The sequence below is a fragment of the Pseudophryne corroboree genome (assembly GCF_028390025.1).
Source record: "Pseudophryne corroboree isolate aPseCor3 chromosome 3 unlocalized genomic scaffold, aPseCor3.hap2 SUPER_3_unloc_5, whole genome shotgun sequence".
Lineage (NCBI taxonomy): Eukaryota > Metazoa > Chordata > Amphibia > Anura > Myobatrachidae > Pseudophryne > Pseudophryne corroboree.
The window spans coordinates 1,042,406-1,065,179 of NW_026967541.1; the positions used below are offsets into that span (position 1 = coordinate 1,042,406).

The following is a 22,774-nucleotide window of genomic DNA, read 5'->3' on the forward strand; positions in this document are numbered from 1 at the left end:
CGCCAGGTCAAGGGACCCTCAGGCAATAGCGGTGGACGCTCTGGTAACACCGTGTGTGTACCAGTCAGTGTATGTGTTCCCTCCTCTGCCTCTCATACCAAAAGTACTGAGAATCATAAGAAGGAGAGGAGTAAGAACTATACTCGTGGTTCAGGATTGGCCAAGAAGGGCTTGGTATCCGGAACTTCAAGAGATGCTCACGGACGAACCGTGGCCTCTACCTCTAAGAAAGGACCTGCTCCAGCAGGGGTCTTGTCTGTTCCAAGACTTACCGCGGCTGCGTTTGACGGCATGGCGGTTGAACGCCGGATCCTGAAGGAAAAAGGCATTCCAGATGAAGTCATCCCTACCCTGGTCAAGGCCAGGAAGGACGTAACAGCAAAACATTATCACCGCATTTGGCGAAAATATGTTGCGTGGGGTGAGGCCAAGAAGGCCGTCTACAGAGGAATTTCAACTGGGTCGTTTCCTCCATTTCCTGCAAACAGGACTGTCTATGGGCCTAAAATTAGGGTCCATTGAGGTTCAAATTTCGGCCCTGTCGATTTTCTTCCAAAAAGAACTGGCTTCAGTGCCTGAAGTTCAGACATTTGTAAAAGGGGTACTGCATATACAGCCTCCTTTTGTGCCTCCAGTGGCACCTTGGGATCTCATGTTGTGTTGAGTTTCCTAAAGTCACATTGGTTTGAACCACTCACCACTGTGGACTTAAAATATCTCACATGGAAGTGACGAGTTAGCCCTGGCTTCAGCCAGGCGTGTGTCAGAATTGGCGGCTTTATCATATAAAAGCCCTTACTTAATATTTCATTCTGACAGGGCAGAATTGAGGACTTGTCCTCAATTTCTACCTAAGGTGGTTTCTGCATTTCACATGAACCAACCTATTGTGGTACCTGCGGCTACTAAGGACTTGGAGGGTTCCAAGTTGCTTGACGTGGTCAGGGCCCTGAAAATATATGTTTCCAGGACGGCTGGAGTCAGAAAATCTGACTCGCTGTTTATCCTGTATGCACCCAACAAACTGGGTGCTCCTGCTTCTAAGCAGACGATTGCTCGTTGGATTTGTAGTACAATTCAGCTTGCACATTCTGTGGCAGGCTTGCCACAGCCAAAATCTTAAAATGCCCACTCCACAAGGAAGATGGGCTCATCTTGGGCAGCTGCCCGAGGGGTCTCGGCTTTACAACTTTGCCGAGCAGTTACTTGGTCAGGAGCAAATACGTTTGTAAAATTCTACAAATTTGATACCCTGGCTGAGGAGGACCTGGAGTTCTCTCATTTGGTGCTGCAGAGTCATCCGCACTCTCCCGCCCGTTTGGGAGCTTTGGTATAATCCCCATGGTCCTTACGGAGTTCCCAGCATCCACTAGGACGTCAGAGAAAATAAGAATTTACTTACCGATAATTCTATTTCTCGTAGTCCGTAGTGGATGCTGGGCGCCCATCCCAAGTGCGGATTGTCTGCAATACTGGTACATAATTATTGTTACCAAAAAATTCGGGTTATTGTTGTAGTGAGCCATCTTTTCTAGAGGCTCCTCTATTATCATGCTGTTAACTGGGTTCAGATCACAAGTTGTACAGTGTGATTGGTGTGGCTGGTATGAGTCTTACCCGGGATTCAGAATCCTTCCTTATTGTGTACGCTCGTCCGGGCACAGTATCCTAACTGAGGCTTGGAGGAGGGTCATAGGGGGAGGAGCCAGTGCACACCAGGTGATCCTAAAGCTTTCTTTAGATGTGCCCAGTCTCCTGCGGAGCCGCTAATCCCCATGGTCCTTACGGAGTTCCCAGCATCCACTACGGACTACGAGAAATAGAATTATCGGTAAGTAAATTCTTATTATTACCTCCTCCCAATCCACCGCTGTCCTGTACACATCCTCTGAGGAGGATGGTGCATATACTGATCCCACAGACACTGACTCAGATGCTTCTGATGGGTAGGAAAGTCTATGGTGGATGTCCCTGATTTGTGGAGGCTTTCAGGCTCATTCTTCAGGTCTCTGATGAACCTGGGCCTGTGGCTGTCTCTAAAAATCCGGACAGATTTAAACGTATGAAAATGGTTAAACAGGTTTTACCTCTTTTTCAACACTTGGCTGACATACTTCAGGAATCCTGTGAAAACCCGGGAACAAAATTCACACTGCATAAGAGACTGTTGGCTAGCTATCCTCTCTCTGCAGAGCTATGTAAAAATTGGGAAATTCCTCCGCCTGTAGATTCTCATGTGGCACGCATGGTAGTTTCCTCTGCTCTGCCAGTAACTACCGTCTCCTCTCTGAGGGCACCGACGGATAGACGTGTGGAGGGTTGTTTGAAAGCGATTTACACCCGAACGGGGGCTGTGCATAGGCCAACCATTGCAGCAACATGGGCTGCTGAAGTTGAGGCGTGGGCTCCAGAACTAGAGGCAGAGCTGCCTTCCAACGCATCTGAGCATGCTCGACAATGACTCTCTTATATTGCCACGGCTTCTCTGTACCTTAAGGAGGCGGCCTCCGATGCCGGGGTGCTGGCAGCCAAGGCTACTACTACGTCCGTCTTGGTCAGATGTATCCTTTGTTTGAGATCCTAGTTGGTGGATATGGATTCCAAGAAAACCCTGGCGGTGCTTCCTTTCAAGGGAGACATTCTCTTGGAGACCTCAATAAGATTGTGGCTGATCTAGCTTCCGCACAAACAGCCTGCCTACCTAGTACTGCTCCGAAGGCTAAAAGTACTTTTCCCTCATCCTTTTCATCCTCCAGGAAAAGCAAAAGGTCAGGCGTACCCGAAACAAGCTTGTGCTTCCAAACCTGCCAAGCCCAGACCTAAGCGGGCCTGGGCTGCCCGTCAGCCTGCATCCAAGACTGACAAGCTGGCCGCATGACGGGGCGGGCCTCCCCCTGGGGGATCCCAGAGTAGGGTACCGACTTCTAGGTTTTGCCCAGGAATGGTTGAAGACCACTTCAGATGCCTGGGTCTGGGAATTCGTCACTCGAGGTTACGCCGTCTCCTTCAAGAAACATCCCCCTCAATGATTTTGCCTGACAGATGTCCCTCTGGATCCGGTAAAAGCAAACACTCTTCATTAGGTAGTACATTCCCTCCTGACTACAGGAGTGGTGGTACAGGTGCCTCTGACTCAGAGGCAAGGGGTACTATTCACCACTGTTCCCAGTCCCGAAACCAAATGGGTCCTCTCTGCCCATTCTCAATCTCAAGGCATTAAACAAGTATGTGGAAGTCTCCAAGTTTCGTATGGAAACTCTCCGCTCTATTGTTCTGGCCTTGGAGCCTGGGGACTATATGGTCTCCCTGGACATACAGGATGCCTGCCTCCATATTCCTATTGCACTGTCACATCAGCAGTGCCTGCGGTTTGCAGTGGGCAACCTCCATTACCAATTTCGGGTGTTGCCTTTTGGTTTGACAACGGCTCCTCGTGTTTTCACCAAAGTTATGGCTGTGATGACGGCTGCACTCCATCGTCAAGGAGTCAGGATCCTGCCGTATCTGGACGATTTGTTGATCCTAGCAAATTCTCCAGAAGTTCTCCTGTGCACCTGGGAACGTTATTGGACACTCACAACCAGCGGTTGTTCTTGTCTCAGGAGAAAGCCCTGAAGCTTCAGGATAAGATTCGATGCTTCCTATCCGCAAGTGCCAATTCATTCGGCAATGCAAGTACTAGGTCTCATGGTGTCGGCATTCGACATGGTGGAGTACGCTCAATTCCATTCTCGCTCTCTGCAGAGGCTGATTCTTGCCAAGTGGGACGGCCTTCCTCACCGGATCAGATCTCAAATGATATCTCCTTGTCTCCGGAGGTCTGTATGTCACTGAGCTAGTGGCTTCAGGACCAACGATTGAGCAGGGGTCGTCCCTTCTGGATATCCAGCTGGGTCCTGCTGACGACTGATGCCAGTCTGAGAGGTTGGGGCGTGGTGTTGGAGCAACACTCCCTTCAGGGTCGGTGGACCAAGGAGGAGTCTCTCCTCCCGATCAACATTCTGGAAATGCAGGCAGTGTCCAATGTACTGAACCTGGCCCAGCATTTGGTACAGAACAGGCCTGTTCAAGTACAGTCAGACAACGCCACCACGGTGGCCTACATAAATCATCAAGGCGGCACTTGAAGCCGCATGGCAATGAGGGATGTATCATGGATTCTTCAGTGGGCAGAACGCCATCTGCCGGCCATATCCGCAGTGTTCATTCCGGGAGTCCTCAACTGTGAAGCCAACTATCTCAGTCGTCAGGACATACATGCCGTAGAGTGGAGCCTTCATTCGGAAGTATTTCAACTCATAGTGGACAAGTGGAGCCTACCAGATGTAGACCTGATGGCGTCTCGACACAATTACAAGGTTCCAGTCTTCGGAGCAAGGTCGAGGGATCCTCAAGCAGCGTTCGTGGATGCTCTGGCATGCTCTGGCAATTTCATGGAACTTTCGGCTGCCGTACGTGTTCCCTCCGGTGTCACTCCTGCCCAGAGTAATATGGAAGTTCAAGCAAGATGGAGGTGTTTGTACACGTGTGGTGAAAATATCTGAGGTTGAATGTTCTTCCCAGGAAGAGCCTGTACTGGGAGCACAGATAACATTTGGGGTGGCCCCGTCGACACAACCGACTCCTGACTGGGCCTATAATGTCTTGAATGCTTTAAATGTGAATATGGCTCTTATTAATAAGAGGTTGGATAAGGCTGAGGCTCAGACCCAAGCTTATAAGAAATCTGTGGATGATGTATTGACTCAGGTTCAGGACTCTGCGGGGTCACGTAAGCGTACATTTGACCAGTTAGCTGATACCAATACCGACACGGATACTGACTCCAGTGTCGATTATGCTGATTCTAGATTGAATCCAAAATTAGCTAAGAGCATTCAGTACATGATTGTTAGAGATATTTTACATATAAAAGACGACCCGACTGTTCCTGATACTAGGGTCTGTATGTATAAGGGGAAGAAAACTGAGGTAACATTTCCCCTTTCTCATGAACTGAACGCTCTTTTTGAGAAGATATGGGACACTCCTGACAAGAAATTTCAGATTCCCAAAAGAATTCCAGTGGCATATCCTTTCCCCACTGCTGATCGGGAAAAATGGGAGTCGGTCCCTGTGGTTGATAAGGCCCTGTCGCATTTATCAAAACAGGTGGCTTTATCGTCCTCTGGTACAACGACCCTTAAATACCCTGCGGATCATAAGCAGGAAGCTACTCTTAAATCCATCTATGAGACCACGGGTACACAACTCAGGCCAGTCATTGCTTCTGCGTGGGTCAGTAGTGCTATTGAGAAATGGGCAGATTCCTTGTTAACGGATATAGATACCCTAGACAGAGACATCATAATGCTGACGCTGGGTTACATCAAGGACGCTGGGAGCAAAAGCCAATGCAATGGCGGTAGCTGCTAGGCGAGCATTGTGGATTCACCAGTGGAATGCGGATTCTGATTCCAAAAGAAATATGGAATCTATGCCTTATAAAGGAGGTGCGTTGTTTGGGGACGGCCTTACAGACCTCGTCTCTACAGCTACCACTGGAAAATCATCATTTTTACCTTATGTTCCCCCAAAACATGAGAAAATGCATTATTATCAAATGCAGTCCTTTCGGCCCAATAGATACCGAAGAGGAAGAGACTCTGCCTTCCTTGCTGCTAGAGGCAGGGGAAGAGGTAAAAGAAACCCAGGCTTCTCTGCCTCCCAAGAACAGAAGTCCTCCCCGGCTTCTGCCAAGTCCACCGCATGACGCTGGGGCTCCCCTGCGGGAGTCCTCGCCGGTTGGGAACGTCTCAAGCTCTTCAGCCAGGTCTGGGTTCGCTCGGGCCTGGAACCTTGGATTTAAAAAATTGTGTCACAAGGGTACAAACTAGAATTTTAAGACGTTCCCCCTCGCCTATTTTTCAAATCAGCCTTGCCAGCTTCTCTGACTGGCAGAGAGGTAGTGTGTGACGCAATACAAAAATTGTGTCAGAACCAGGTCATTATCACAGTTCCCCCTGCGCAACAGGGACAAGGCTTTTATTCCAACTTATTCGTGGTTCCGAAGCCGGACGGCTCGGTCAGACCGATCCTCAACCTAAAAGACCTAAATTTCTTTCTGCAGAAATTCAAATTCAAGATGGAGTCTCTCAGAGCAGTGATCTCCAGTCTGGAGGAAGGGGACTTTATGGTCTCCTTAGACATAAAGGATGCCTACCTACATGTTCCCATTTATCCTCATCAGGCCTTCCTGCGCTTTGCGGTTTAGGATTGTCATTACCAATTTCAGACGTTGCCGTTTGGGCTGTCCACGGCTCCGAGGATTTTCACCAAAGTGATGGCGGAGATGATGATTCTTCTTTGCATGCAAGGTGTCATGATTATCACATACTTGGACGATCTCCTGATGAAAGCCAGATGCAGGGACAAGTTGTTACAGAACATTGCATTGTCCCTGAAGGTGTTGCAACAACATGGTTGGCTACTCAACCTGCCGAAATCTCAGTTGATCCCTGTCGTTTCTGGGGATGAATCTGGACAGAGAACTACAGAGAGTTTTTCTTCCAGAAGAAAAAGCTTGGGAACTTCAGACTCTGGTAAAACAAATCTTAAAACCAACCAGAGTGTCGATCCATCAATGCACTCGCTTGTTGGGAAAGATGGTGGCGGCCTATGAGGCCATTCAGTTTGGCAGATTCCATGCCAGAGTATTCCAGAGGGACCTGTTGGACAAGTGGTCCGGTTCCCACCTACACATGCAACGGACGATAGTCCTGTCCTCAAAGACAAGGATATCACTCCTGTGGTGGCTGCACAGTTCTCACCTACTCGAGGGATGCAGGTTCGGAATTCAGGATTGGATTCTAGTGACCACGGATGCAAGTCTCCGGGGTTGGGGTGCAGTCACACGGGGAAAACTTCCAAGGAAGATGGTCAAGTCAGGAGACTTGTCTCCACATAAACGTTCTGGAATTAAGGGCCATTTACAATGGCCTTCTACTAGCGGAACGCCTTCTTCAAAGTCGACCCGTCCTCATCCAGTCGGACAATGTAACAGCAGTAGCTTACATCAACCGCCAGGGCAGAACAAAAAGCAGAGCAGCAATGGCAGAAGCCACAAGGATTCTCCACTGGGCGGAGAAACATCTAAGCGCTCTGTCAGCGATCTTCATTCCAGGAGTGGACAACTGGGAAGCAGACTTCCTCAGCAGACACGATCTCCATCCAGGAGTCTGGAGACTTCATCCAGAAGTCTTCACAGAAGTGACAAGTCGCTGGGGTACTCCCCAAGTAGACATTTCGGCGTCTCGTCTCAACAAGAAACTCCAAAATTATTGCGCCAGGTCAAGGGACCCTCAAGCCATAGCGGTGGATGCTCTGGTGACACCATGGGTGTTTCAGTCGGTATGTGTTCCCTCCACTTCCTCTCATTCCGAGAGTGTTAAAAATTATAAGAAGAAGAAAGGTTCAGACGATCCTCATTGTTCCAGATTGGCCAAGGAGGGCTTGGTATCCTGATCTTCAGGATTTACGCATAGGAAATCCCTGGCCGCTTCCTCTACGAGAGGACCTGTTACAGCAGGGGCCATGTCAGCATCAAGTTTTACCGCGGCTACGTTTGACGGCATGGCGGTTGAACGCCAGATACTAGCCCAGAAGGGTATTCCCAGTGAAGTCATTCCCACTCTTATTCAGGCTAGAAAGGGTGTTACGTCAAAACACTATCACCGCATTTGGAGGAAATATATTTCCTGGTGCGAGTCCAAGAAGGCTTATGCGGAAAAATTTAACTTGGACGTTTTCTCCACTTTTTACAAGCTGGAGTGGATGCGGGCCTTAAATTAGGATCCATTAAAGTACAGATTTCTGCATTGTCAGTTTTCTTTCAGAAACAATTTACCTCACTTCCTGAGGTGCAAACGTTTGTAAAGGGGGTGTTACACATCCAACCTCCTTTTGTGCCTCCTGTGGCAGCTTGGGACCTTAACGTGGTGTTACAGTTCCTTCAATCTCATTGAACCTTTACAAAAGGTGGATTTGAAATTCCTCACTTGGAAAGTGGTCATTTTATTGGCCTTGGCATCCACATGGCGGGTGTCTGCATTGGAGGCCTTGTCTCACAAGAGCCCTTATTTGATCTTCCATGAAGATAGAGCAGAGTTGAGAACTCGTCAACAGTTTCTGCCGAAGGTGGTTTCCTCTTTTCATATAAACCAACCTATGGTGGTGCCAGTGGCTACTGACACTTTAGCTGAGTCAAAGTCTCTGGATGTGGTCAGAGCTTTAAAAATCTATGTCGCCAGAACGGTTCAGATTAGGAAAACACAGGCTCTGGTTGTCCTGTATGCTCCCAACAGGATTGGGTGTCCTGCTTCCAAGCAGACCATTGCCCACTGGATCTGTCATACGATTCAGCAGGCTCATTCAACGGCTGGATTGCCGTTGCCAAAATCGGTAAAGGCCCATTCCACTAGGAAGGTGGGCTCATCCTGAGCGGCTGCCCGAGGGGTCTCAGCATTACAGCTTTGCCGAGCTGCTACTTGGTCAGGGTTAAACACTTTTGCTAAGTTTTACAAGTTTGATACCTTGGCCGATGATGACCTAAAATTTGGTCAATCGGTGCTGCAGAGTCATCCGCACTCTCCCGCCCATTCTAGAGCTTTGGTATAACCCCATGGTTGTATTGATGACCCCAGCATCCTCTAGGATGAAAGAGAAAATAGGACTTTAATACAATGGAAGAAATTGCGGTGTAGATCCTCTCCTGGGTGCGCACTAGTTCTAGCAGCTCCGTAACGTGTAGTGATAACTCAGAGGTGACTCCCTGAAACAACCTCCACCCTAACAGATAGGATACATGCAAAAACAAAAATGGTACCAATACATACAACCAGGCGCATTACAATTGGGAGATTTTGTAGTCAAACGCCCACTGTACTTAATTATTCATTCCCATGAATTTGGAACAGGTATCCAAAGGAAAGAAATGGAAAGTGCATATAGTGAAGCACACTAAAACAAATTTATTCACAATCACATCAGATAAAAAGACAGCATAAAGTGCAAATGTATATGGTGGCAGATAACAGCAATTACTGATATAACACAAAATGCAATGTGTATAATGGCAGTGGTAATGGCAGTAATTAACACAATGGCAGTGTGTTAAACCACAGATGGTCTGTTCAGCCAGGGAGTCCAATCTAGATAGTTACCGGAAATCGGTGCAGAATGAGCATGTAGGTTGAAATGTTTATCCACGGCAACCACGACACTTCTTTCACCTTTCGTCCGGTACACAGTCCGAGATCTCCCAGGGTCAGTCAAATGGATATAGCCTTTTTTTTGCTAGATGGGTGTTATGCACACCAGTGCCTGCAGGAATGTACTGGTGTCTGAACGGAGAGGGATGCAAAACAAATGAACTCACAGACAGACTGGGGAATATGACATTACGTACACAGAAGGTGATAGGGTAACAAAATAAACACAAAGTGAACAGAGAAGCCCAGAGGCTAAGAAACTGGGTGTCTCCCTAGTATTAGAAATGCTCAGATGGAATGAAGCGAGATGTTGTGTTTTAATACGTAGAGAACCCGAAATGCTGTTGCAAAGGGAAACAGCAAAACCCTAAAGGGTTACCAACGGGTGTGGCAGTAAACTCCTTGGTCAGAGATGGAATAATAGACACAAGGAGAGTCTCCACAATCCTAGTCCTCACTTTTACTGCCACTAAGCTGACACCTGAACACCTTGCACAGTGAGAAAGGATTTTGGCAGGCAAGTCTGAGAATACAGCCGCAAACTTGCTAAGTTCACAGAGTAGCAAAAGAACCCCAGCAAGTTAAACGACTGACTCCAGTCTTGCTGCTAGGTCTGGATTGGCAGAGTGTAGTACCAAATCCCAAGGCCTATTTGCAGTAAGCAACAAACAAATACAAAGTTACACAGTACTGGCTAACTTTCAGAAACTGACTAACCAACAAAGATTCAGCAGCATCTGCTTAACCTGAGAAGAGGGTTTATAAAGCAGGTGCTGTCCACGCCCCACTCAGACCTCACAGACTGTGAGCACAAAAACCAGCACCGGATCCCCTGCCGTGCACAGAGCCTGTAACCACTGCACAGCAAAAGACCTGAACCGGAGTATCAGCTGCGCTCAGGTTACTCCGCTAGCACTTGTCTCCCGGTTGCCATGATGACGTGGCAGCACAGGACAGGAGACCCTAACAGTACCCCCCTCTGACGAGGGGTCAAAGAACCCCTACCACCGGGTTTATCGGGGAACTGCGAGAAGAAAGAGCGTATCAGTCTGGGGGCATGAAGATCACAACTGCGCACCCACGACCGCTCCTCCGGACCATACCCCTTCCAGTGCACCAAAAATGACAGCCGACCCCGAACCATCTTGGAGTCAAGAATCCTTTCAACAACAAACTCCCTCTGGCCACGTATCAAAAGAGGAGAAGGTCTTCCACTGGAAAAAGGATTACTAATCGCCCGTTTTAAAAGGGAACAATGAAATGTTTTATTGATACCCAAAGAACGGGGCAGATCTAACTGAAATGCCACCGGATTGATAACCCTGGTGATCTTATAAGGGCCGATGAACCAGGGGCCTAACTTATGAGATGGCTTTCTCAACTTCAAATTCTTGGTAGACAACCAGACGAAGTCTCCTAATTTAAAGCTGCAGGGTCTTTTCCGCTTATCAAAATCCCTTTTGGTCACTAATGACACAGACACAAGGGCTTTCTTCACTTTCCTCCAAATACCTCTAAGGACCGAAACCACAGAGGAACCACCAGGCGTGGAATCCAGGGGGTCAAAAGAATTGGCCTTAGGATGATGCCCATACACACAAAGGAAGGGAGAGATTCCTGTAGCAGAGTGAGCCGCGTTGTTATAGGCAAACTCCGCCATGGACAGATGAGCAACCCAGTCAGTCTGACACTTGGAGACATAACACCTGAGGAACTGCTCCAAGGACTGGTTCACCCTTTCAGTCTGCCCATTAGACTGCGGATGGTAGCCTGACGACAAGCTGACAGAAATATGGAGATCGGAACAAAATGCCCTCCAGAATTGGCCCCAAACTGGGATCCGCGGTCAGAGACCACATCAAGTGGCAACTCGTGGAGGCGCACAACATGCAGCATAAATAATTCAGACAGGCGTCTGGCCGATGGCAGCCCAACCAGTGGAACGAAGTGCGCCATTTTCGAAAACCTGTCAACGACAACCCAGATGGCTGTCATCCCCGAGGATTTGGGCAAGTCCACCACAAAATCCATTGAAATGTGGGTCCATGGCTTAGATGGAATAGAGAGTGGATGTAATGGGCCAACAGGAACCCCTCTAGGAGTCTTATTTCGGGCACAGATGTCACATGCCCGAACCCACTGATCCACATTCTTAGCCACCGAGGGCCACCACACCGCCCTAGATAGCAACTCCCGAGTTCTGGCAATACCCGGGTGACCTGCCGACTTCTTGGCATGGAATTCCAGGAACACTCGCTGTCTTAACCTAGGAGGCACAAACAAAAGACCTACCGGAAGGTCTGGAGGAGCCTGCTCCTGTGCTCTAAGGACTAATGACAAGAGGTCCTGGGTAATGCACAATGGGCAATGGCTCCTCGGTGGTCTCCTGGATTGGAGAAAAACTCAGCGAGAGCGCACCAGCCTTGATGTTTTTTGACCCAGGGCGAAATGTTATCAAAAAATTAAAGCAAGCAAAAAACAAAGCCCATCGTGCCTGCCTGGCATTGAGACGCTTCGCTGACTCTAAATATGCCAAATTCTTATGGTCGGTGAGAATTGAGACCACAAACTTAGCCCCCTCAAGCCAGTGTCTCCACTCCTCGAGTGCATCCTTAATAGCCAACAATTCCTGGTTACCCACATCATAATTCATCTCGGCAGGCGAAAATTTATGGGAAAAGTAAGCACAGGGATGAAGGCGATTATCAGACACTCCCATCTGAGAGAGCACTGCCCCAATACCCATCTCAGAGGCATCCACCTCCACCACAAAAGGACGCTCTGGATCTGGGTGTCGCAGCACCTTGGCCGAGACAAATGCCCTTTTGAGACGGGCAAAAGCCGCTTTGGCCTCACAAGACCAGTGAGCAACATCCGCCCCTTTCTTAGTGAGTGCCACCAAGGGCGCCACTATAGATGAAAATCCAGCGATAAATCGTCTATAAAAATTTGCAAAGCCCAGGAAACGCTGAAGCGCCTTCAAACTAGTGGGCTGCACCCAATCCAGGACTGCCTGTACCTTGGAACCCTCCATTTGGAAACCTTCTGGGGAGATAATATATCCTAGAAATGCGATTTGCTGAACTTCAAATTCGCACTTCTCCAGCTTTGCCCCAAGCCGGTGGTCTCTGAGTTTCTAGAGGACTAAGCGTACATGCTTCCGATGTTCCTCCAGGGAATGGGAGAAGATTAGGATGTCATCTAAGTATACAACTCAGAATCTACCCAAATATTCCCTGAGCACATCGTTCATGAAATCCTGGAAGTCTGCCGGGGCATTACAGAGCCCAAAAGGCATCACCAAATATTCATAATGCCCTGAGTGGGTATTAAAGGCAGTCTTCCATTCACCCCCCTCTCTTATTCGGATTAGATTGTACGCACCGCGTAGGTCAATCCTAGAAAAAATGGTGGCAGTACGAAGCTGGTCAAACAAGACCGAAATGAGAGGCAGTGGGTATGAGTTTTTAATCGTGATACGGTTCAACGAACCGTCCTTTTTACCCACGAAGAAGAACCCCGACCCAACTGGAGACTGTGAAGGTCTGATAAATCCCTTAGCCAAGTTCTCCTGAATGTACTCTGCCATAGCCTGAGTCTCAGGACGTGACAGGGAGTACAACCTGCTCTTGGGAAGCTTAGCATTCGGCAACAAATCAATGGCACAGTCATAGGGGCGATGGGGAGGTAGTACCTCTGCAACTTTTTGGAGAACACGTCCGCAAAATCTGCATAACATCCTGGCAATCCTGGCAAACTTAGCTGCAAAAGCCTGACTGGAAGGCTCAAGCAACTCCTGAAACAATCCGTACCCCAACTAAGAATCTCCCCAGAGACCCAGTCAAATTGAGGATTGTGGGCCCTTAACCAGGGTAACCCCAACACCAATGGGGCAAAAGTACAGACAGTCACATAAAAGGACAATTCTTCAGAGTGTGTGGCTCCAATAAACAAAGAAATCTGGCTAGTGCAAGAGGTAATTTTACCCTGGGATAATGGTTCCCCGTTTAACCCACAGATCTCAATTTCCGATGCCAGGGGTACTAAGGGAACAGTGTTTCAGGGCGAATTGGCGGTCCATAAAAACCCTGTCGGCCCCACTGTCCACAAAGGCCTCAGTCTTGACAGTTTGACCGAGGATCTACAAGGTCACCGGAATGATAAAAGTCTTCTTGGGAAATTCTGACTTCTGGCCTGACAGGATATTTCCCATCACCCTCAGGCCCTGAAGTTTTCCGGCTTTTCTGGGCATGATACTACCACATGACCTTTATTCCCACAGTACAAACACAACCCCTGCTGTCTCCTCCGCGTCTTCTCACGCGAGGAGAGGCGAGTAGCCCCAATCTGTATAGGCTCCTCTGTAAATCCTCAGAGTCTGAGGTTCCCTTGGGAAAGAAGGAAACCTCAGTCTCCCTTTCAAGCCTACGCTCTCTCAGCCGTCTATCCACCCGGATGGATAACTGCATGAGCTGATCCAAGCTATAGGGCAAGGGATATTGTACCAGTTGATCTTTTATCTGGTTAGAAAGACCTCTTCGGTACTGGTGTCTCAGGGCTGGGTCATTCCACTGGGTATCATGGGCCAACCTCCGAAACACCGTACAGTAAACCTCAACTGGCCTTTGCCCTTGCTTAAGGATCGAAATCTGAGCCTCGGCTGAGGCCGTCTTGTCAGGGTCATCATACAACATGCCCAGTGCCGTAAAAAAAGCATCAACACTTTTAAGCGACGGACAGTCAGGCTGCAACCCATATGCCCAGACCTGTGGGTCTCCTTGTAGCAAGAAAATCATATGCCCACCCGCTGAATCTCCGACCCAGAAGACTGAGGCCTAAGCTGGAAATATAGCTTGCAGCTCTCCTTGAAACAAAAGAACTGCGAGCGATCTCCAGAAAAACGATCTGGGAGATTTACTTTCGGCTCCTTAAGCCCTGAATGTGCTGCTGCTGCGGGAGCTCCACCAGCGGCCTGGGAGGTGTGCATTTTAATGGACAAATCATTAAATTGTCTAGTCAAGACCTGCACCTGATCAACCACCTGTTGCAAAGTATTTTGAGGGGTATGCTCCATATTCCCACAAAATTTCAACAGGAGTATTTGGGCTGCTGAATATGTTATGCACACCAGTGCCTGCAGGAATGTACTGGTGTCTGAACTGTTATGCACACCAGTGCCTGCAGGAATGTACTGGTGTCTTAACGGAGAGGGATGCAAAACAAATGAACTCACAGACAGACGGGGGAATATGACATTACGTACACAGAAGGTGATAGGGTAACAAAATAAACACAAAGTGAACAGAGAAGCCCAGAGGCTAAGAAACTGGGTGTCTCCCTAGTATTAGAAATGCTCAGATGGAATGAAGCGAGATGTTGTGTTTTAATACGTAGAGAACCCGAAATGCTGTTGCTAAGGGCAACAGCAAAACCCTAAAGGGTTACCAACGGGTGTGGCAGTAAACTCCTTGGTCAGAGATGGAATAATAGACACAAGGAGAGTCTCCACAATCCTAGTCCTCACTTGCAGTGCACTGGTTCAGTTTACTGCCACTAAGCTGACACCTGAACACCTTGCACAGTGAGAAAGGATTTTGGCAGGCAAGTCTGAGAATACAGCCGCAAACTTGCTAAGTTCACAGAGTAGCAAAAGAACCCCAGCAAGTTAAACGACTGACTCCAGTCTTACTGCTAGGTCTGGATTGAAAGAGTGTAGTACCAAATCCCAAGGCCTATTTGCAGTAAGCAACAAACAAATACAAAGTTACACAGTACTGGCTAACTTTCAGAAACTGACTAACCAACAAAGATTCAGCAGCATCTGCTTAACCTGAGAAGAGGGTTTATAAAGCAGGTGCTGTCCACACCCCACTCAAACCTCACAGACTGTGAGCACAAAAACCAGCACCGAATCCCCTGCCGTGCACAGAGCCTGTAACCACTGCACAGCAAAAGACCCGAACCGGAGTATCAGCTGCGCTCAGGTTACTCCGCTAGCACTTGCCTCCCGGTTGCCATGACGATGTGGCAGCACAGGACAGGAGACCCTAACATTGGGTAGACGGATCCCTCTGTCTCTAATGTCCTTTTATCCATTGGATTCCTATAAACCTTTTAATCGCAGATGGACACTTATTATGAATTAAGCGAAAATGGTCGGATAGGGCGTGTATTGTCAGCCCGTTCCTAATATTTCTTACATGTTCACTTATCCGGACCTTCAAGGGTCTCGAGGTCCTCCCTATGTAAAAGAGGCCGCACGTGCATTCTACAGCATACACCACATTCTTGGTGTTACAAGTAAAGAATTCCCTCACGGTGATCTTTTTTTTCCATTTATTGTCAATACACTAATCTTGCTGCTGCCGTCACCCCTTATGGTTCGGCATCCCATGCACGTGCCGCAGCGGAAAAACCCTTTTGATTTAATAGTAGGAAGAGATTTCACTGGGGGTATTGCGCCCCTTACCAGGGCACTACTGATGTTAGGTGCCCTCCTGTATATTCACTTAGTTTTTTTGGGAAGTTATCTGGTTTGTTTGTTTGTTCTGGTTACACACATCTAGTTGTGTTCTAGTTATGTTCAGCCTGTTGCTGACATTGTTGGTGCTGTTGGCTTGTGTTCTATGGAATGCCACGTTGTACGGCATGGTTCTGGTGTGAGCTGGTATGTATCTCACCTTTAAAAATAAATCATAAATCCTTTCCTCAAAATGTCCGTCTCCCTGGGCACAGTTCCTATAACTGAGGTCTGGAGGAGGGGCATAGAGGGAGGAGCCAGTTCACGCCCTTATTAAAGTCTTAAAGTGCCCATGTCTCCTGCGGATCCTGTCTATACCCCATGGTTATATTGATGACCCCAGCATCCTCTACGGACTCAGAGAAAAGGATTTACCTGTAGGTATTAAAATCCTATTATTTATTAGTGCGCATCCATGTCGCCTCTAGTAATCCCACACGAGCGTCCATGTCTCCTCCAGTAATCCCACATGAGCGTCCATGTCACCTCTAGTAATCCCACACGAGCGTCCATGTCTCCAGTAATCCCACATGAGCGTCCGTGTCACATCTAGTAATCGCACATGAGCGTCCATGTTACCTCTAGTAATCCCACATGAGCGCCCGTGTCACCTCTAGTAATCCCACAAGAGCGTCCGTGTCACCTCTAGTAATCCCACATGAGCGTCCATGTCACCTCTAGTAATCCCACATGAGCGTCCATGTCACCTCTAGTAATCCCACATGAGCGTCCGTGACACCTCTAGTAATCCCACATGAGCGTCCGTGTCACCTCTAGTAATCAAACATGAGCGCCCATGTCGCCTCTAGTAATCTCACATGAGCGTCCATGTCACCTCTAGTAATCCCACATGAGCGTCCATGTCACCTCTAGTAATCCCACATGAGCGCCCATGTCACCTCTAGTAATCCCACATGAGCATCCATGTCACCTCTAGTAATCCCACGTGAGGATTCAGTGTTGATCAAGCTCCAGTCTAAGCATCCTATCTTTTTTTTGTTTTTTTAATAAACATAAAAGCAATGATTACAGGTAAAACATGTCAGTTATAGAATTATATATTGTATCATGTAACACCCTGTGTCTTGTCTACTCATTTTATATTTATTAATGTATTTTATTTCCAGCAGATGGACACACAAGCAGGAATATCTCAGAAGGACATCTAATGTTATCCCCGGATTGTGATATAAAAGATGACAGTAGACAGAATTCTCCAGGAGATAACCCCATTACCCCAATGATACATCCAGCTATATCAGCTGGTCCCTCTGATCCTGGGAAATGTTCTCCTGATCACTCTGATATTGGTGCATCTGTTACAGCTCTGAGAGTAGATACAGTGTTTCCCTGTTCTATAGATGCCAAATGTTTTACACAGAACACAAACCTTATTACTCATCAGCCAGCTAAGGCAGGTGACAGGCCATTTCCATGTTCTGAGTGTGGGAAATGTTTTACATATAAATCAAATCTTGTTACACATCAGAAAAGTCACACAGGTGAGAAGCCATTTCCATGTTCTGTGTGTGGGAAATGTTTTACACACAAATCAGCTCTTGTTGTACATAAGAGAATTCACACAGGTGAGAAGCCATATTCCTGTTCTGAGTGTGGGAAATGTTTCTCACATAAATCAGCTCTTGTTACACATCAGAGAAGTCACACAGGTGAGAAGCCATATTCCTGTTCAGAGTGTGGGAAATGTTTCTCACAGACTTCAGCTCTTGTTACACATCAGAGAAGTCACACAGGTGAGAAGCCATATTCCTGCTCTGAGTGTGGGAAATGTTTTGCACAGAGATCACATTTTGTTACTCATCAGCATGCTCACACAGGTGAGAGGCCATTTTCCTGTTCTGAGTGTGGGAAATGTTTCGCACATAAATCAGCTCTTGTTACACATCAGAGAAGTCACACAGGTGAGAAGCCATATTCCTGTTCTGAGTGTGGGAAATGTTTCTCACAGACATCAGCTCTTGTTACACATCAGAGAAGTCACACAGGTGAGAAGCCATTTTCCTGCTCTGAGTGTGGGAAATGTTTTGCACAGAGATCATATTTTGTTACTCATCAGCATGCTCACACAGGTGAGAGGCCATTTTCCTGTTCTGAGTGTGGGAAATGTTTCGCATATAAATCAGCTCTTGTTACACATCAGAGAAGTCACACAGGTGAGAAGCCATTTCCATGTTCTGAGTGTGGGAAATGTTTTTCATCGAAATCACATCTTGTTACACATCAGAGAAGTCACACACGTGAGAAGCCGTATTCCTGTTCTGTGTGTGGGAAATGTTTCTCACAGACATCAGCTCTTGTTACACATCAGAGAAGTCACACAGGTGAGAAGCCATTTTCCTGTTCTGAGTGTGGGAAATGTTTTGCATATAAATCACATCTTGTTACACATCAGAGGAGTCACACAGGTGAGAAGCCATTTTCATGCCATGAGAGAAATAAATCCGCTCTTGTTGAACATATTAGACAATACCCAAGTACGGAACTATTTAAATCTTCTGTAGTATAATTATCACTATCATGCAATGTTCCTCAAGGGTCAATCCTATCTCCTATGCTTTATAAAATATACATGCTACCACTGGGTTATATAATCAGACATCATGGCCTGGTCTACCACTGCTATGCTGATTACCTGCTTTTTGCTCCATGTACTGAGAACCTAATACCAATCCTAAATGGTTGTCTAGCTGAGCTCCAGAGGTGGATGATGCCAGTTGGCTGTGATTCAGTCTTTGTGAAACATAATAGAAGCTCCCCAACAAAGGACAAGACTACGGCTTTACCAACCATCTGGATTTATGCTTTGGTGTTCAGAATTGCAAAACACTGAATCTTTGTGTTGTCCTGGTATGTGGCTGACACAGACATCAGGTATCTGCCACATACAAATCCTCATTCTTCCATCTGTGGACCATAGCCAGAATCAAGCACTTGATTCCCTCAGAAGTTCATAGACTACTGCAATGCCATCTACCTGGGTCACCCAGCAAAAGAATTACAGAGCTTGCAGCTAGTACATAATGCAGCAGCCAAGCTGTTACCTAACCAGCTCATTCCTGCCACATAACACCCATTCTCTACTCCCTTCACCGGCTGCCTGTAAGATGACAAATCTATTTCATAATTGGCTAACTGACCTTCCCAGCCCAACATTACATGGTCCAAGGTACTAGAAACAGCTTCTGCCTCCTTACTGCCCTGCTTGCTTGCTTCTACAGATGGACTGTTACCAGCAGTACCAAGAATCTCCTGTCATTCATTTAAGGGTTGAATGTTTAGTTTTGCAGCCCTGACCATGGAACTCACTGCCTTGCACAGTCCAAGAGGCCTCCACTCTAGAGACCTTCACAAGCAGACTGATGACTGTTACTCATGCTTTTCATTAATGTATCTCTATTTACTTCCTAAATAATACATCCCAAATGCTTAGGTCTTTTTTCTGCTGTTTATTTTGTATCTTGTGCTTTGTGTAAATGTGAATGTCTAATACCAGTTTGCACAATCTGTATTGCTGCACGACAGTATGGCGGCCATTGGAACGTGTTTTCACTTCTTCTAGTTTGCCTAACTTGTTGCTGACACTCATCTTGATAAGGAGTGCCGAGTGTTTTCAGATACAAGATCCTATCCATATATACCCTGTACATTATCATGTGCATTAGAGTCACCCGGGTTCCATCTGCGGTGGTTTGTTGTATGTTACATCTATATGGTGCGGATACTCCCCTGTATGATTTCATAATAAAAGCTTTTGTTTGCATCTAATTATTACATTAAAGCTTTTATTTTTTTATCTGTTTTATATTCCCGTCAGAGTAATTACGCCATAATGTCTAATCTCGGAGTGGACCCCAGAAGATGTAAAGAAACCGTGTAAGTTTTCCATCATTCTGTTTCGTGTAAGCATACAGGTAAGTGATGGCACGGTGGTCACTGTCCGTCACATTCAGGTGGTATAATGGAAGTGTACAGAAATGGGTTCTCTGTTAGTCTGAGGCGGGGTGTGCTGCTGGTAATGAGGGGTGTCCCACCCCCCCTTAAATGGTAAGTATACAGATGTGGATAAATCCACAGGGAACCAGCGCTCATACCCTATTTGTAGCGGTGAATGATACGGTTATAAAGTTAAACTAGAAACAATAATGAAAAAGCAGGTAATATACTTAAGGTTGTTTATTCTAAGATGCTGAGATACTTTCTTTCCCAAAAGGTATAAATTCGGTTTAAAAGTCAATCAGTGATTGGAGCACGCTCATGACATCATCACAGTGCTTTAGAGTGTGCCCAGTATTATCTGGCTTTGTGATTGGCTCACAGCTTGTCAATCAAAGTTTATGGGAGGATGTGACATCATCACGGTGCTTTAGAGTGTGCCCAGTATTAAAAATAGGAAAATAATGGAAAAATATATCCGTAGTGAAAAGGATATATATAAAGTTACAATATAGCAGTTATATGAATCAATCTTGCAGAATGGTGTTAATGCTCAAAATAATGAACCTTGGGATATTTTGATGCTATGTTCAAATGCATGAGAATAATGATTAACCCTCTACAGCATTAACCAATGCCTGCCACTACTTTGGTGTAAGATATCATAGAATAGTGAATGTAGCTGCTGTTGCATTGACTTGAAATGGGATATGTCTTCATTTGCATATGACAGACCTAATTTCGTTGTCCATGTTGAGCCCTTTGGGGGCCAGTGTCCCTAAATTAATCATCATGCACAGTTCTTCCTTATTGATTCTGAAGATGTAATCACCTCCTCTCCAGTTCTTTTTGACCTCTTTTACACCAGTGAACTTAAGTAGAGCAGGGTTTGAGTTGTGAAACTCTTTGAAATGTTGGGATAATGGGTGGTCTTCTGTGCCGTTCCTAATGTTGCGTACGTGTTCCCCAATTCTGACTTTCAGTGGTCGTATTGTTCTTCCTACGTATTGTTTAACACATGGGCATTGGAGGATGTATATAATGCCCTTGCTGTGGCATGTCAACCTATCCCTTATCTTATACTCATGTGTATTCGCCTCAGATATTATGCTATATGTTGGTGTAGTACTCCTGGAATTGGTTACCTCACAACCTACACATGAGAACTGGGCATGATGATTCAAAGCCAGATCAGAGGACCAATGGGAATTGATCCCACCCTATCAGGACACCTTAAATTCCTGCAACCTAAACACACAAATGACTCCCAGAGGAAGACCCTAACAGGTCGAAATGCGTTGGAGCTACCCATCTATACTACATTGGACTGAGGATGAATGTTCACTGCAAAGAAGGACAGTACTGCTAATCCTTTCCGCAAACCATCCGGTCACGTGATCCGGAGTTCCGGAAGCAACCGGTTGCCAGGCGACGGAAGAAGCCCGAGACAGCATAGAGTGGAAGGCGGAGGGGAAGGGAGAAGGTAAGTCCCTGTAGGAGGAGGAGAGGCACGGCCAGCCGCTCGGAGAGCTCCGGCAGGGTCCACTTCACCTCCATGACAGGCGCACACCCCAGGTCAGCGGCCCCGCAGAGAGGGCCTTATTCGGGCACTCTACTGTGGGACGTGCTGCAGGAGGAATAGCGCCAGTCCAGGGTCCTTATTCTCCACTCTAACCAAAGCATACACTACCGCTGTCAACTGTTCATCACTTCACAAGAGAATCCTTCACTTCAGAGCACAGATTAGCGGGACGCCGCAGTTTGTATAGACTTGTAAACCGTTTGGACTTTAGTACATATTATCATTATTATTTTTTTGTGGCATTTTTCTTTTTTTCGACTTTACAAAGAGTACAGCATTTGTTCTTTCAATTGAACCTTGCACTTCAGAATTTAAGCTCAAACCAGGAGCGTGCTCCAATCACTAATTGTCTTTTAAACCGAATTTATACCTTTTGGGAAAGAAAGTATCTCAGCATCTTAGAATAAACAACCTTAAGTATATTACCTGCTTTTTCATTATTGATTTTAGTTTCACTTTATAACCGTATCATTCACCACTACAAATAGGGTTTGAGCGCTGGTTCCCGGTGGATTTATCCACATCTGTATACGTATAATGGAAGTGGGACTGTCTGGGCTTATTCTAGTCTACTGCAAAAATAAAAAAATCAGCCTTTATCCTGCTTAAAAAAATAACAATGCCCATAAATCAAGCTTGGTTGCACAAGACAGAAGCCACATTAATGGTGGCACATCATATAGGCTGAAGACCCATGCTTCTGGGATATACGGCATAACTCCCTCTTTGCCCACAAAAACATTCCCTTCACCATTCACAATGTACAACATTGCCCCTTCAGAAGGGACACAACTTTCCTTTGCTTGTTCCACCTCCTCCTTCACAGAGCCCAGGACCGTCTCCATGACCATTTCATGTTTATCTGGACGCCAGGCATCTGGGAGGTTTATGGCCTGAGATGACCACAGAACCACCAGGTAGAGGGCAAGAAGAATCCCCAGGATCTGGAAAGTCCAAGGATCCACCCCACATGAGGCAGAGAAGGGTCAACCAGAGGGACTGGCTCACCAATTTCCTTCCTGAAAGCTGCTCTTTACCCAGTTTGATACCTATGGGATCCCACTCTAATTTTCCTTGAGAGTCCTTACCCTCACTAATCCCTTCTGAACCTACCAGATCCTTCCCCTTCCAACCACTCCTACTTTTTAAGCTTTACACCACCTGCTCTGTGAGTCCCATTTATCTACTCCATTCCTTTACTCATTGGTGTAGCAACCCCCTTGGTCCACCCACCCCTACCACACTGCTTCACTGCAGTTAAGCTGTGAGGCTTGCTGCTAGCAGTACTCACTACTCAGCACACACACTCACATCATGATTACACAGCTGTTCCAGAGACACTGTCTCACTGACAACCAGGACGAGACACTCCCAGAAAGGCATGTATGTATGAGTACGGAGAGAGTGGGCGCAGTGGGCTGCATGACTGACAGCTGAGCCTGTCACATCAGTGAGGTGGATGGGGTATCC

At 46.8% G+C, this 22,774-nt stretch overlaps 1 protein-coding gene across 2 annotated transcripts in view; it reads left to right on the plus strand.

Annotated features, from left to right (window-relative positions):
* LOC134984340 (zinc finger protein ZFP2-like) overlaps positions 1-19,554 on the plus strand; it is a 68,236-nt gene extending 48,682 nt beyond the window's left edge. Inside the window, exon 5 of one of the 2 annotated variants that reach the window (XM_063949941.1) lies at positions 16,896-19,554. In XM_063949941.1, the coding sequence (XP_063806011.1) occupies positions 16,896-18,295 (1,400 nt within the window). In that variant the 3' untranslated portion in view covers positions 18,296-19,554. The remainder of the gene's footprint in view (positions 1-16,895) is intronic. The other variant, XM_063949942.1, reaches the window with a different exon arrangement.
* Positions 19,555-22,774: the final 3,220 nt, after the last annotated feature.